We start from the raw sequence: 13,124 nt of genomic DNA on the forward strand, positions 1-13,124 counted from the left end.
AATAAAAAGTACATGATGGAACTTACTGAACTGATGTTTCACACAGTCTTAACAATGTGAAAGACAAACACAAAATACTGCATAGGAACTCTATGCCCAGATGCCACTTCAGCAGATTTACAATAGACTTTCTGGAAAGTACTTTTATTTAAGTGTTTGTCGCAACATAAACATGTTCATTGCAACATAAACTTGTCTTCAACATTGACAGCAGGAAGACAAGGGTAAAACTGGTTTTAATAGAAAGTTCCTTGAGGGGCTAATCTTTCAAACAGAATCACAGAATACTTATTAATTTGAAAAAAAAAAAAAAAACACAACAAAAACCAAAAAAAAACCTACAAAACTGTCATAGTGGTGAAAGTTATTTTTATAATGGAAAGAGTAAGACCATCAAACTTGTTCAATCCAGCAAAGTCTTACAATCAGTCAAAACGTAACTTCTGAATCATTCCCCTGATGTCACTGGCCCCGGGCAGATGCTGGCAGCGATGTATGTGGGGAATAAGTACCTTGTTACCAGTGCTCCGACGCTAAACACACTCACACCTCTCATTGACACTCCTCAAGCAGGGAGAGCTAAAAGACTGTGTTTGGAGGACAAGAAATGATAACTTTGTTAAGTGTTTCTGTTACTGGAGCAGGATCAAACTCATTTCAAGATGGGAGGAGAACTACTTTTATTCTCTTCAAGTAAGACTGAGGCCTCCCACCTGAAAAGATGGGTTAACGCTCTAGTAGAAGCACCGGCAATGCAAACACTGGCACACTGAATCTCTTGATATTCTTTTTCTCACCAAAGGGATTTATAAGGAGGACAAAGTGCATGAATGTATATGTCAGTACTGTCCATACAAAGAGAAAGCTATTTCTGCCTGTGTTCTGATTAATAGTCTGTTTAAGCATCCTGAAAATGAAGCAGGAAAGGTATACATTCATATATGGGGGCAAAGGATGCTGGAAATGGAACAGCACAAATAGGCATTTCACACAGGGGCACTGATCTGCTGAGGACTCCCAAAAGTTACCACAGTACAATAAAAATAAATATTAAACTTCAAGAAGGTTTTATCCAATACTCAGTAGGGCAATTGCTAATAATTCCAGTCTCTTGTCTCACGTTTTAGTATTTCCTTGTTGAGCAAGTCTATGCCAGAGAGTGTGAATTAGAAATCTATTTAAAGGTATCCCAAAAGGGGCGTGAACAGAAAAATAAGAAGGGAGAAACCCTGACTTGAAACTGTTTCTGTTCTTCTGTTATTTCTTCTTGTGATGCTGACTCCTTTGGAGCCAGCTCTATGTTTTTTCTTTGGGTTTTGATCAGTGCCCATTACAATACGTCAAATGAAGCCCTCAGACGTTAACCACACTGCAAGAAGGAGTTTTTGGCCATGAAAACAAAGCAGACATAACTCCTAGGTTGCTGTCTTTAATCACAGCTTCTCTGCTTGCACTTTTTGTTTGTTTACTTCCCTGAGCAGCCTTCCAGAGATCGCCAGTCACCAAGATTTCATTTCAACTATTTATATAAGAAAATCACACAGAATTTGGTGCCTTTACTCACACACACAAAAAAATTGTTTCCATTCTTGTGTTTCACTTATAATTTCTGTCTCTGTAATAAGCAAGTTCTTAACCCTGGGCTAAGCCACCTGGAGCAGATCTGTGTCCCTGCACGGAGCCCACCACAAAAAACTTTCTTTGAAGCCGGAGAGACATCTGCATTATTTCCATATCTCTGGCTCTGACTCAGCAAAGCCTTTCGACATGTGCTGCAGTCTTACTGGACTTGGGGACTGAAGTAGGTACAGAAGTACTGGGCTGAATACGATGAAGTGTGGGTTTCCTCTGAAGTGCCCTCCCACTGTACAGCCCAGTGCTGCAGCCTCAAGCAGTTGCCCAATGCTTAAAGGAATCCATCATTAATTACATTAATGGCACTACTTTGGGAATTTCTAAAGCATTTGTTTATGTAGAGAAAAGGGAATTTATTTTAGAGAATTGATTTCACAGAGGGATTTTTTCCCCAATGTCTCAGAATATGTCATGATTTCTTAACAAAAAGAAAAGTAACTGTGCCGAGGAACTGATCTGTACTTTGCCTGCTGCCTAAGAGATCATTAAATCAAGAATAAAACTATTGGTTAGCAAATGCTGGATATATTGCAGAAATAATATAACTTCAAGCATAAACAGCAATGAGCTACTATTTATTTCTACACTTTTGCTTGGCTGGTGGTGCCTGGATTGCTTTAAATAGTGAGGTCAAATATTGGGGGAGCAAATCCAAGAGAAAAAAATAACTTTTTTTTTTTTTAAGTTTTCTTATCTGAATCACGACATGCTTCATTAAAAAAAAAAAAAAATTAAAACAATAAGTATAAAATAACTTTTAACCAAATTCTGCATGTCTTAGAATATTCCATGTAAGTCAAACCTTAAGCAAAGATTTGAGTCCAGATTCTGCAACACAAAAACCGTAATCAGAGTTTTGTAACCATCTTTGTTGAACATGGACTCAAAATCTTAGAGCACTATTTGCAAACAGAAGGGAAAGAATAATACAAGATATTTCTTGAAGGGGGGGAAAAAAGTGAAGAGAAAAGACCAGCAACAAAATTTACAAACCTTGCAGGGAGAGGAGGGTCAGCTTTTCCAGCCACTAACCAGGAAGACCTGTGGTAGGCATATCTGTATCTCTTATTGTCCACAGGAACTATATCCATTAACACAATATACTTGGCCTCAGGATCGACTCCAGAGAAGGAAACCCTGATCGTAGGAAACATTCTCCTGAAAAAAGGCAAATCAGAAAACACGTATTTAGGCAGAGAACAGAAATAAGGGAGGATCTGAAAAGCTGCTAAAAGTAAGAATTATATTTAAATTCCCTGAGAAAACTTAAAGCATCTGTTGATTTTGCTTCCACATGATGGGAGTTAAATCTTGTGTCTCTCTAATAAGGAGACAGAAAAAGCAACTTGAAATCAAAACAAGATTTGGGAAGCAAAAGGAAAAGTATGGTAAAAATGAAAAAAGTAAAGGAGAAATAGTCTATTTACCTGTTAGTTAAAAGTGCACAACGACTGCAGAAAACAGTTATAGCTAAGGTACATAGATAATTAGAAATTTTGATTTTCTTTTAATTATTTATTTTTTGCAGGATCCATACTACTGCAAGGGAAATATTCCGGAAATTATTTCCATTGTTATTCACACGTCTTTTAGATGAGTGTTTTATTAAGCCTGCTCACAATACTTTTGAACAAAATTTTCAAAACTAAAACATTTCTTTTCTGTACTAAACTTTTGACAAAACACAGTTTTAAAATGCAAGGTTATTGTGCAGACCAGAAATAAAGTTAAATAATATTTGTTTTAAACTATTGAACTTTCAAGTAAAATTTTTAAGCAAATTTTGAACTTGAAATAGCATGTTTTATATCTTTAAAAAATATATATATACTGATAGAGCTCATCAGTTAGAAAAACAATCTTCAGGCAACTACGTTAATAAAAAGTAACTTTGGAGATAAAAAAAACTCGAAAAGACATTTGGCTCCTCTGGACTGCATTTGACTGACCTAAATCCCTCAAGCTTTACTGAAGAAACGATATCATTTGAGGTAAGAAGAAAGCCTGGAATTCTTTAGCGCATTTTTGCAACCGAGAAAAAGAACAAACCAAGCTCTGACAGAACCACTTCCCCACGACCCCACCTTTCCCTCGGTCTGGACCAACCCAGCGCCTCAAAATCACTGCGGGATTTTAGCCACAAACCTGACTGTTGGGGAAACAACACCTCTTCCCTGCCTCCAGGACGCCCCGGATGGATTTCAGCCGGCCCCGCCGCAGCGCACCGCACCGGCGCCGTCCGCTTCTCCCTCTGCCCCAGCGCGGCTCCGCGCACCGCACCGCCGGACTGGGCACACCGAGGGGCTGTGGCAAATATGGGGCTTTACCCTCCTCTTTCTCCCTTCAACCCAGCCGTGCTGTTCTCCAGATACAAAAAAAACCTGCGGGGTTTTGGTAACTTTGTCTTTTTTTTTCCCCTGTCCAAAGCCGCTTATCGAAAGAAAAATCCCTTTTCCAGAGGGAAACCCCGGGGCTGCCCAGCCTTACCTCCCGGATTTGGTGATGATCATCTCGGTACCCAGTTCATGAAACTTGTCCCAGAGCTCTTTGGTCTCCAGGCTGCAGGAGATTTTGGCCATCTCCTCGCTGGGGATGATGGGGGTGGTGGGGATGAGGGGCTCGGTGCACAGGGAAGAAGGGCTGCTGCTAAAATCCCCGTGAGGGTCCAGGCTGGATAAATCACTCAAAGGCTGAGCGCAGGAGGATTTCTCAACGAATTGTTCTGCAGGGTTTGAGGAAAAAGAGAGAGACAGACAGAAAGAAAGACAGACAGAAAGAAAGACAGACAGAAAGAAAGACAGACAGAAAGAAAGACAGACAGAAAGAAAGACAGACAGAAAGAAAGACAGACAGAAAGAAAGACAGACAGAAAGAAAGACAGACAGAAAGAAAGACAGACAGAAAGAAAGAAAGAGAGAGGATTCAGTCAGGACAACGCGACCACCGAGATGAACTATTAAAAAAAGAAAATAAATAAATATATATAAGGCATTTATCGTTCAACTGCCCCCGCTCTGCCCCAGCACACCCTCAGACCCAGCCGATTCTTTAGGCGTCCGCTCATCATTTGAGGGCAGCGGTGGTGATTTTCGGAGGCGAACTCCGGGAAGAGCTCGGAGAGGCGCCACTCCCCCGAGGCGCACCAGGAGAGACGCCCGGGGTGCGGCGGGAGCAGCGTGGCCCCGGCCTTGCCGCAGCCCGGCTGTGATCCGCTCCGCGGGGCACGGCGGGGCAGAGCCAGCCTTGCGCGCTGCCTCCCCCGCTAACCGAGGGGTTCCACAGAAAAGTCACTAATTCTCATTAAAACGGGAGCGTCGGGCTCCGAGGGGCTGCTGAAGGCCAGGGTCACGCTCGGGGAGCGCGGGAGGCTGCTCCTGGATTGCGCCGCTGGCAGAGAGCACAACGCAGAAGGAATCCGAGTGCGGCCGCGCAGGCTCCGCGCTTCTTTCCCGAGGAAGAGAACCCTAATACTAATTAAACAGTGAGCAGGGGCTCACCCTGCTGGAAAGCTAGGTCTGCCTTTCTCACAGCCGGTTTGCTGACACTGAATCCGCCCGCTCCTTTGGAGAAACAGGCTCCGGGGGAGCTGCGTGCGGCCGCGCAACCTACGCTGGTGCAGTAGCTGCTGCCGACGCTGGCCGCCCGCCGCGCCTGGCTCCTGCTGCCGCCCACCCCCACAAGCCCCGGGAGGCTTCGGGAGCTTCAGCAGCTCGGTTGGGAGTTTCCGCCGGAGGAGAGGCAAGGAGGGAGCCGGGCTGCGAAGGCTCTGCCCGGCCCCGCGATGCGACGACGGATCCGCCGCCCGGCGCCAAAGAACGGGAGGAGCACGAAGGCGCCCTAGCCCTCCAGGGAAAGGTTTTGCCTAAAGTTCCAGTTAATAAAAGCCGAGTCACAGGCAGTCGTTTCCCTTCGATTTTCAGTTGAACGACATGAGAGAAGGGGTTTAAAAAAATTGAAAAGTTAAATTAAATAAGCGTTTTCAGGGAAAAAAGAAAAACAAACAAACAAACAAACAACCCTGAAAACCAAACCCACTAATACTAAGTTTAACGCAAACCCACGTAAATACGCCAACCGGGAATACTCGGCCTACATTAGCGCCCAGACTTAAGACTGGACCTATGTTAAAGTTCACAATGAATCCCTAGACTATGTGAAATCTTTTGAGATAGCTGATTAGGTGCAGCAGACACTGAGGAGCTGCCTTTTTAAAATTCTTTTAAGATTGGATGTAATCCTGTTCATCGGCGCCCTGAAAGCTTAACACATATTTTGTAGTTTTCTGCGAACTCCTGGATACACGCAAGGATGACAAACCGCAGAAACTTGGGGGGGGGGGGGGGGGGGGGCGGGGGAAGAAAGGGAATATGTTAATGCTTTTTGAAAACTTTCAGGATTCTGAATCGAGGCAACCAAATAGAAGCGAAATCTCTTACTCGAAAATCGCAAGCACTTACAAAAAAACTCCTCCTGGTCTCTGCAGAGCAAAACAGCCTATATGAGCCTACATCGAGGAGCAAAGGGGTTTTCAGTTCGACGCACAAGTTTTACTACGCCTTGTAAGCCTAGGCACGACAACAGAGAGTCTGTAATTTGACTTCAGAACCAGGGTGAATTTGCAATAAATATTTAAGAGATTCATGTCAGCGAAGAGAAATTGAACTACCTTAAAGAGTGGGATTATTCTACAAATGGCTAAGCTGGATGAAGAAGAGGCATTAAACTAAAACTGGAGGAATTTATGCTATAAACATCCTCGCCTAAAAACGACCGTAGATGATGAAGGCACTCAACCTTCAAGCTTAGGTGGTGCTGCTTTGCAGGGGAAACCTTCGGGCAGGGGGGACGTGCCGCTGCCCGGCTTGGCTGCCGGAGCGCTGAGAAGGGTGAGCCAGGGCAGACAGGGACAGACGGACGGACAGGAGCTCCGCACCCCGCGGACACCGGCGGTCACCCCCGTCCCCACTCACCCAGAGGCTTGATGGTGCTCTCAGGGGACTCCTTGTCCTTGGAGCTGCCGCTCGACATGAGGGCGGCAATGGAGAAGGCGTTGGCCCGGGAGGAGAGCTGTGGCTTGGGGGGCGGCGTGTACTCCATGGCCACTGTGCAGGGACGCAGCGCGGCTCGGTGTGGCGCTGCCCGGACGGGGCGGGCGGGAGGACCGGCCGGGATGGCGGAGCCGGGATACTGGGAGCACTCTGCTCCCGGCGCCGCGCGCTCCCCCGCCTTAACGCGGGGCCGCGGAGATCCTATCGGCCGGCGGCCAATCGGCGCCGGGACACGTCAAGGGCCCCGACCGGGCCCGGCCCGGCCCGGCCCGGCCGCGGGGGAGGGGGTGGAGGCGGAGGCGGGCAGCAGCAGCAGCAGCAGCAGCAGCAGCAGCAGGAGGAGGAGGAGGAGGAGGAGGAGGAGGAGGAGGAGGAGGGACTGAGGGGAAGGGAGGGGAAGGGAGGGCAGGGCAGGGCAGGGCAGGGCAGGGCTTTGCCCGTCTGCAGGGCGGGGAGGGGGCGGCCGACTCTCGGGATGGCTCCCCGCAGTCGTTTCTCTTTTGGGCACCCCAGCCCCGCTCCCCACCAGGGCACCCACAGCGGTTCGGGTAGCTCCTTCCGCTCCTTTGAGCCCCGGGGGCAGGAAGAGGGGGGGCAGGCTGCGCGGCCAGGGATGCTCCCGAGAAGGTCCCCTAGGCTATTCACTTTGCCGAGGCAAGAAACGGCGGAGAGGCGCTTGAAAGAATGAAATGTAATTGTGGATTTTTCTGATGCGTGTGTGTGAGTGTCAATTTTCTCTTTTACATTCAAATATTAAAAGACCACAGCTTTCAAAGCAGCCGTTATCGTCGTTGTGTGCTTTCTGTTGGAACAGAACGTTCCTTAAGGCTGATCCTGTCCTTGGTTTTCCTGCACCGGACTCCAGATATTGTCATCCCCGTGAGATGTACTCGCCCTCACCGACTCCAGGTGAGACCCTTGCAGCATTCCCTTCTCAGCCAAACCAGTGCGTGGGACTCTAATCGTAAAGTTTTCTTCAAATCCGTTTCATCGGCTGCGCCGAAATAGATGATATTGATCAAGCGCATAAGACAAAGTCGGGACGGGCTGGTGGTATCAACGAGTAGCTTATTCCAGGGCAGTGATTTAAGTAAGTTGCTCACCAGTACTGTTTCACACATACGACGTAAACATACTCTCATTAATAAATTAAATAAAGAAAAGCAGCGCGTTTAATTAAATACCTTTAAATAAAAATATCACTGAAAATATTAACTCGCTAGAACGACTCACAAGAAGACGTGCAACTTTGTCACTGAAGTTCCACCTTTTAAACCTAGACCAGAATCCAAGGACTCTTATTATGCAGGCTCGTGCCAAGAGCCATACATACCCCGCGTCCACTCCAGTTCCTACTACACTTAATTAATTATTCTGGGGAAAGTGTTATTTGGGTCACCCTTCCCAGCCAGTGGAGTGCGGAAGACGAAACAATGTTTCAGCGCTTTGAGACCAGCGAGAACCAGCTGCAGTTTGCCATTTTGTTACCTGAATTTGCTGATAGATACAATATCTATTGTAAATGGGATGTGCGTATTTAGAAGCGCCTAAAGCGTCTGGCCGAGGATTTCGGCGTGACCCAGAGCGGTCTGGGGGCCCGGTCTCGCCTCAGACATTAGCCGGAGGAGAGAGGCGAAAGGGGAGAGCCCAGCCAGCCCCGCAGCCGGCGAGCCGGGAGGGTCAGCTCACGAATCATCGTCTCTTGCTTGACACAGGGAAACAGAGACGAGAGGTTCTGCCTACATCAATCTTAAAAAAACAAACAAAAAGTCCCCTTAACACTTTACCACTTTATCCCGAGGGACATCCCGCCAACTACGGGTCCGGTTTCCCTGCGCGACTGCCCTGCTCCTGGGACGCCTCTCGGTGTGCAAGGGGCGGCGGGACGGGGGTCTCAAGCTCCCGGCCCTGCTCTCCCTTGGCCCTACTGTAAAGAAGGGTCTGGCCTGCCTGAAAAGAAAGACAAAGGGGAAGTTATTCTCTTCACCGTTCCTCTGGTGGTAGCAGGGATGCCTAAGTCTTCTTTGGTTTCCTACCTACTTTACGCGCCACGCAAGTAAGGATAATAAAACCCACAAGCTTAAAAAAAACAGAACAAAACAAAACAAAAAAAAAACAACCCAAAAACCAAAAACCAACCAAAAAAAAAAAAAAAAAAAAAAAAAAGCCGAAAAATCCCAACAACCTAATAACCAAACCCCCCCAAAAAACCTCTCTTTATCCCTTGCTTGTTTCCGTCTCCTAGCAGTGAGGTCGTAACATACGTGTCCCTAGCAGGGGCTGCCCCCGGTCTCCTGCTAGGTCCCCTGCTTCGGGGCTGAAGGAAGAGGGGCAGTGGATGGCTGTGGATACTTCTGTGTGTCCGTCTGCGAAACGCCGGCTGAACCACGGCAGCTGAGGCAGCTCCCAACCGATTTCTGCTCTCCCTCGCCGCGGGATTTTCAGTCCCGCCGGGAGACCGGTCATTGCCTTGGCCCAGGGAAGGAGAGCTCTGCCGCGGCGGGGGGAAGCGCTGCGCAGTGAGCGGGGCACGGCGCACCTGGGCGCGGAGGGAAGTAGAGCAGCGGGCGAGGGGGAACAGAGGCCACGGCGCGGCCGTGGAGCTAGGACGGGGCTGCCTGTCACCTCCGGGCAGGATGTTTCCCCCCGGGGAGAGGAACTGGCTTTGGGGCTTGCGGGTCTCTGCTCGTATCTTGGAGGTAAAAAAACACAGGATGGAAAGAAACCAGAAGCTTCGTTTTATTTTATTTTGAACGGATCCGTCCACATGGCATGGGTTTTCTTTTGCTTGGTTAAGCCATGAAATTTTTCGCTCTATCCCACGAGAATCTACATCTTTTTAGTTTTTTTTTTTTTCCCTCGCTCCGCCTCCTATAAGGAAATGAGCCTTGTTTAGACGCCCAGAGCACCCCCTCCTTCCCCGTGGGCAGGGAATGGATCTCAACTCCGGCCGCCTAATCCTCGCTACGGCTCCCTCCCCCGCCAGGGCCGAACTGGGGAGACCCAGGGATCAGGAAACCCGAGTGAAAAGAAAGGGTGAGAGCCCGGCTTCCCTGGGCTGCTTTGCCGTCCCTGCGCATGGCCCTCTACGGCGACGTGCCGGCTTCCAGAGACCAGGGAGTGGCAGGGGAACACACCACCACCCTAACGCTCTTGATGCCTTTCTGCTTTTCCAACCAAGTGGATGTATTTAAAAACGTCCGCGCGCTCTTCCCTCTTCCCAGTGGAGGCGAACTGGAGCTGCCAGTCCCCCGCCGCACCCAGTCACAGAGCGGCTGTCACCACTGTACCGATCTCCTCCCGAGAGCAGAGTTAGCAACCCTGCTGCTCTCCAAGAGGGCTGGTGCCTCGTTTGAACCCGTTTCAATTAAATCCTTCGACATTGTTTATCCGTATATGAAGAACACACAGTCTACACTGGAGTTTGTTTTTAATCTAGCAAATCCATGTGTTTGTCGCTGGTGTCAGCCTGCTGTTACAGAGACATTTTAATAGGCTTCATTATTCTTTCAAAATACTTTTCCCCCCTTTTCCTTTTCCCCTTTTTCCTTTTTCTTTGTCTGAACAGCTTCTTACTCTTTTGTGCACCAGCAAGAAACAGCGTGCGGTAGTCTCTGCACACTTCATCTCGCTCTTTCGGTTCCCGGATTTAATCAGGATTAGGTCTCAGTTTCGCCGTCAGGTTTCAAGCAGGGAGCTTGCAGCCCGCCTCCAAAACCTCTCTCTGATCCCTGAAAAGCAAGGAGAAAATTCGACCCGTGAAAACCATGAGCACCGCTTCTTCCCGACCCTTTCATCACTAAACAAAATCACGACGGGAAGGACACACGAGGGACAGAAAACCCATAGAAATCCGCCGAGCAACCTAGGGTCCAGAGGGATGGTTTCAGGTGCTCCTTCGCTTGTATGACAAGAGCTCGGAAGCTGCGTGTTTCTGCCCGGCCGCACAGGCCCGCCGGCGGGAAGGGTTTGCGTATAGAGGCGCACACCGGGCGGGGAACCACGCTCAGGTTTTAAGCAACTCTTTCGCGTAGTGATGAGGCGCCGTTGCCCTCTTACTTTTTTCCCCGCGCAGCACATTTCACGCCGCAGGGACAAAATTGTGCTGCTGCACCCGCGGGGCTGTGTCCCGAAAACGAGCTCAGCACCGAGCCGAGATGACACCCGCTCTTCTCCCGGCTGTCCCTTGGGATAACCTGGCATTTTCATCCCATCTCTCTTCCGCCGTTACCGCCCCGTCTCCTCTCCGGATCCGTAGCCTGTGCGGAGGGCAAGGACCAGGTTTCCCTTTAATTAGGAGCCTAGGAGTGCGGGGTGCCGCTGCTGAGGCACTCCCTGCCGCGGTCCCACCCTGACTGCAGCTGGGCCGGTACTGCCCGGAGTGTGTGTCTGACCCTCCAGCCCGCACCCCCTCTTCAAGGTAACCTACAGGACTGCTTTAGGATTGAGTTTACTTCTGCCTCGAGAGGGAAGAGTTCAAATCTTTTGCTCTTTCTTTTCACCCTTGTAGACGAAAACAGTTTGTCCAGCATAAAGAATGGTGTTTATTCGGTCGGGCAGGGTCTCCAGCTCGCCCGTTCGTGCTTTGTGAACGCACTGCTACATTACAAAGCCATGGCTACAGCGCTACCCTACTCTGGCTCTGCTTCCCTGCAACCTCACGAGATTATCAGCCCTGCTTTCACGAGCTCTTTTGTCCTCCTCTGCACGTATTTTTATTGCTCTGTCAGCCGGATTCCCTCTCGCTTTGCGCTCCCCGATTTCGGATCAGCCCCCGCTCCCAGCGCTCTTGCTACGGCGGGGACATCTCTCCCCTGCGGCCGCTTCACGCTCTCCCCTTCACGGACAGACCCGCGGCAGCAAGGCAGAAGCCCAGGTACCCAAGATCCAATTTCACAACAAAAACATCTCAAAGTCACCTACAGCGAGAAGGTAGCTTATTGGAGCAAAATGCGAGGCATTTTAAACCTATTAAGCATCTCCCAGATGCAAATCCAATGGTGGAAAGAGAAAGGCTCTATCAAGACTCGAGCGCTGACAATTAGATTATAGTCCAATTGCCACTGGATAATGTGCTAAAAGCTTTCCCATTTAGTGTAACTCTTCGCTGAAAATTATTCACACTTTGCAGGCTGCCGCGCTCCTGAACTGGAGACGTCTTTGTCCGCGGAGAGCGCGAACGGCCGGTTACAACTCAACACAGACACCCGGACAGATGCATAGGCAGGTCTAGCAGCCAGGAGGATCATTAAACATCCTTCCCGACACAGAGCCGTGTGGCAAATCTGTGGTACAAGCTGACGAGCGCACGTACAGCCACTGCAAAGGCGCCAGGATAAGCGCATCCATAGGCGTACAGGCACCTATTCCAACGTGCCATACTGTGTGAGTGTAGTGTGGTTTGTGTATAGCGTAGCTTGGATCATCTAATTCTCACACATCGCCGCATCAGCTGGACACAATTAGATTTTAATGTCCCTTCAAGTGCAGAAAATATATTTTCTGTACAAATCTAAAGTTTATATTTAATGACAGCGATTACATTTTTATTAAAAATAAATATCCGATTTTGGGTAGTCCACAGACTATTTCTTCGGTTTAAAACTGTCACTGAAAGCTGACGAAATTTTCACTAAGGGCTTGAACTCCTAACGCTCTGCGGCTGTAATTTGAAGCACCATCAAGCAACACACGACTTCGGATGTGATAATTTAATTCCAATATTCTTCATCATGTAGCGAGTGAGTTCGCAGCCGCCGGTACTGTGTCTGCCCCGGGGGGGAGGAAGAGGGGGCGTGGGGATTGTGAGTCTCCCTCCCCGCGGGAGTTACAGGCTCCTGCACCCCCGGGAAGACGATGCTCCACGATGGCCGGCCAGCATCACATCCTGTCCCAGGAGAGTCTGTCCTGGACCGGAGGGAGGTGGAAGGCAAGGTTGGGCTTCCCACGGTGGGATGGGCTAGGCAGAGGCAGCAAGGCCTTCCTGACTCTATTCATTGAGAGAACCTCTGCCTCCTTTTATGTCACAAGTACCAAAAATCATGAGCGTTTGTGGTATTTTAAAGGTATATGCCTTTATAAATAAATAATTAACACACAAGCTTGTCTTGCTTGTCTTTCCCAACATCATTTAATTCAAACTAAAGCAAAACGAGTCATCCTCCCAAACACCCAGAACTGCCAGGACCTATGCAATGCACACCAGGCTTGAAGGGACCTGCACCAGCTTTGGCTTTTGGGACTTAAATCAATAGTCAGAATTGTGATGAAAAGCCACATCTTTAATGTTCTAATTTTATACAACCATTTCATGCTCAATTCGAAATCAAAGTCCGTAGGAGCCCTTCCACCTGTTTTGCAGAGTTAGAGGAAATATTAATTAACTGGCAGAATTAAGCAGAAAGGCTGGCATGTTAGAGAGAAAGTAAAGTTTAGAAAAAC

At 48.7% G+C, this 13,124-nt stretch overlaps 1 protein-coding gene across 1 annotated transcript in view; it reads right to left on the reverse strand.

Moving 5' to 3' along the window:
- The window catches only part of TBX20 (T-box transcription factor 20), a 39,426-nt gene extending 32,694 nt beyond the window's left edge, over positions 1-6,732 (reverse strand). The window contains exons 1-6 of the mRNA XM_088160808.1: positions 6,606-6,732; positions 6,144-6,200; positions 5,245-5,478; positions 4,664-4,897; positions 4,123-4,357; positions 2,629-2,793 (exon numbers count right to left, since the gene is read on the reverse strand). Coding sequence (XP_088016934.1) covers positions 2,629-2,793; positions 4,123-4,357; positions 4,664-4,897; positions 5,245-5,478; positions 6,144-6,200; positions 6,606-6,732 — 1,052 coding nt within the window. The remainder of the gene's footprint in view (positions 1-2,628; positions 2,794-4,122; positions 4,358-4,663; positions 4,898-5,244; positions 5,479-6,143; positions 6,201-6,605) is intronic.
- Between the last annotated feature and the right edge of the window lie 6,392 nt (positions 6,733-13,124).

This window comes from Sturnus vulgaris, chromosome 1 (assembly GCF_052056855.1).
Source record: "Sturnus vulgaris isolate bStuVul1 chromosome 1, bStuVul1.hap1, whole genome shotgun sequence".
In the NCBI taxonomy this organism is placed as follows: domain Eukaryota; kingdom Metazoa; phylum Chordata; class Aves; order Passeriformes; family Sturnidae; genus Sturnus; species Sturnus vulgaris.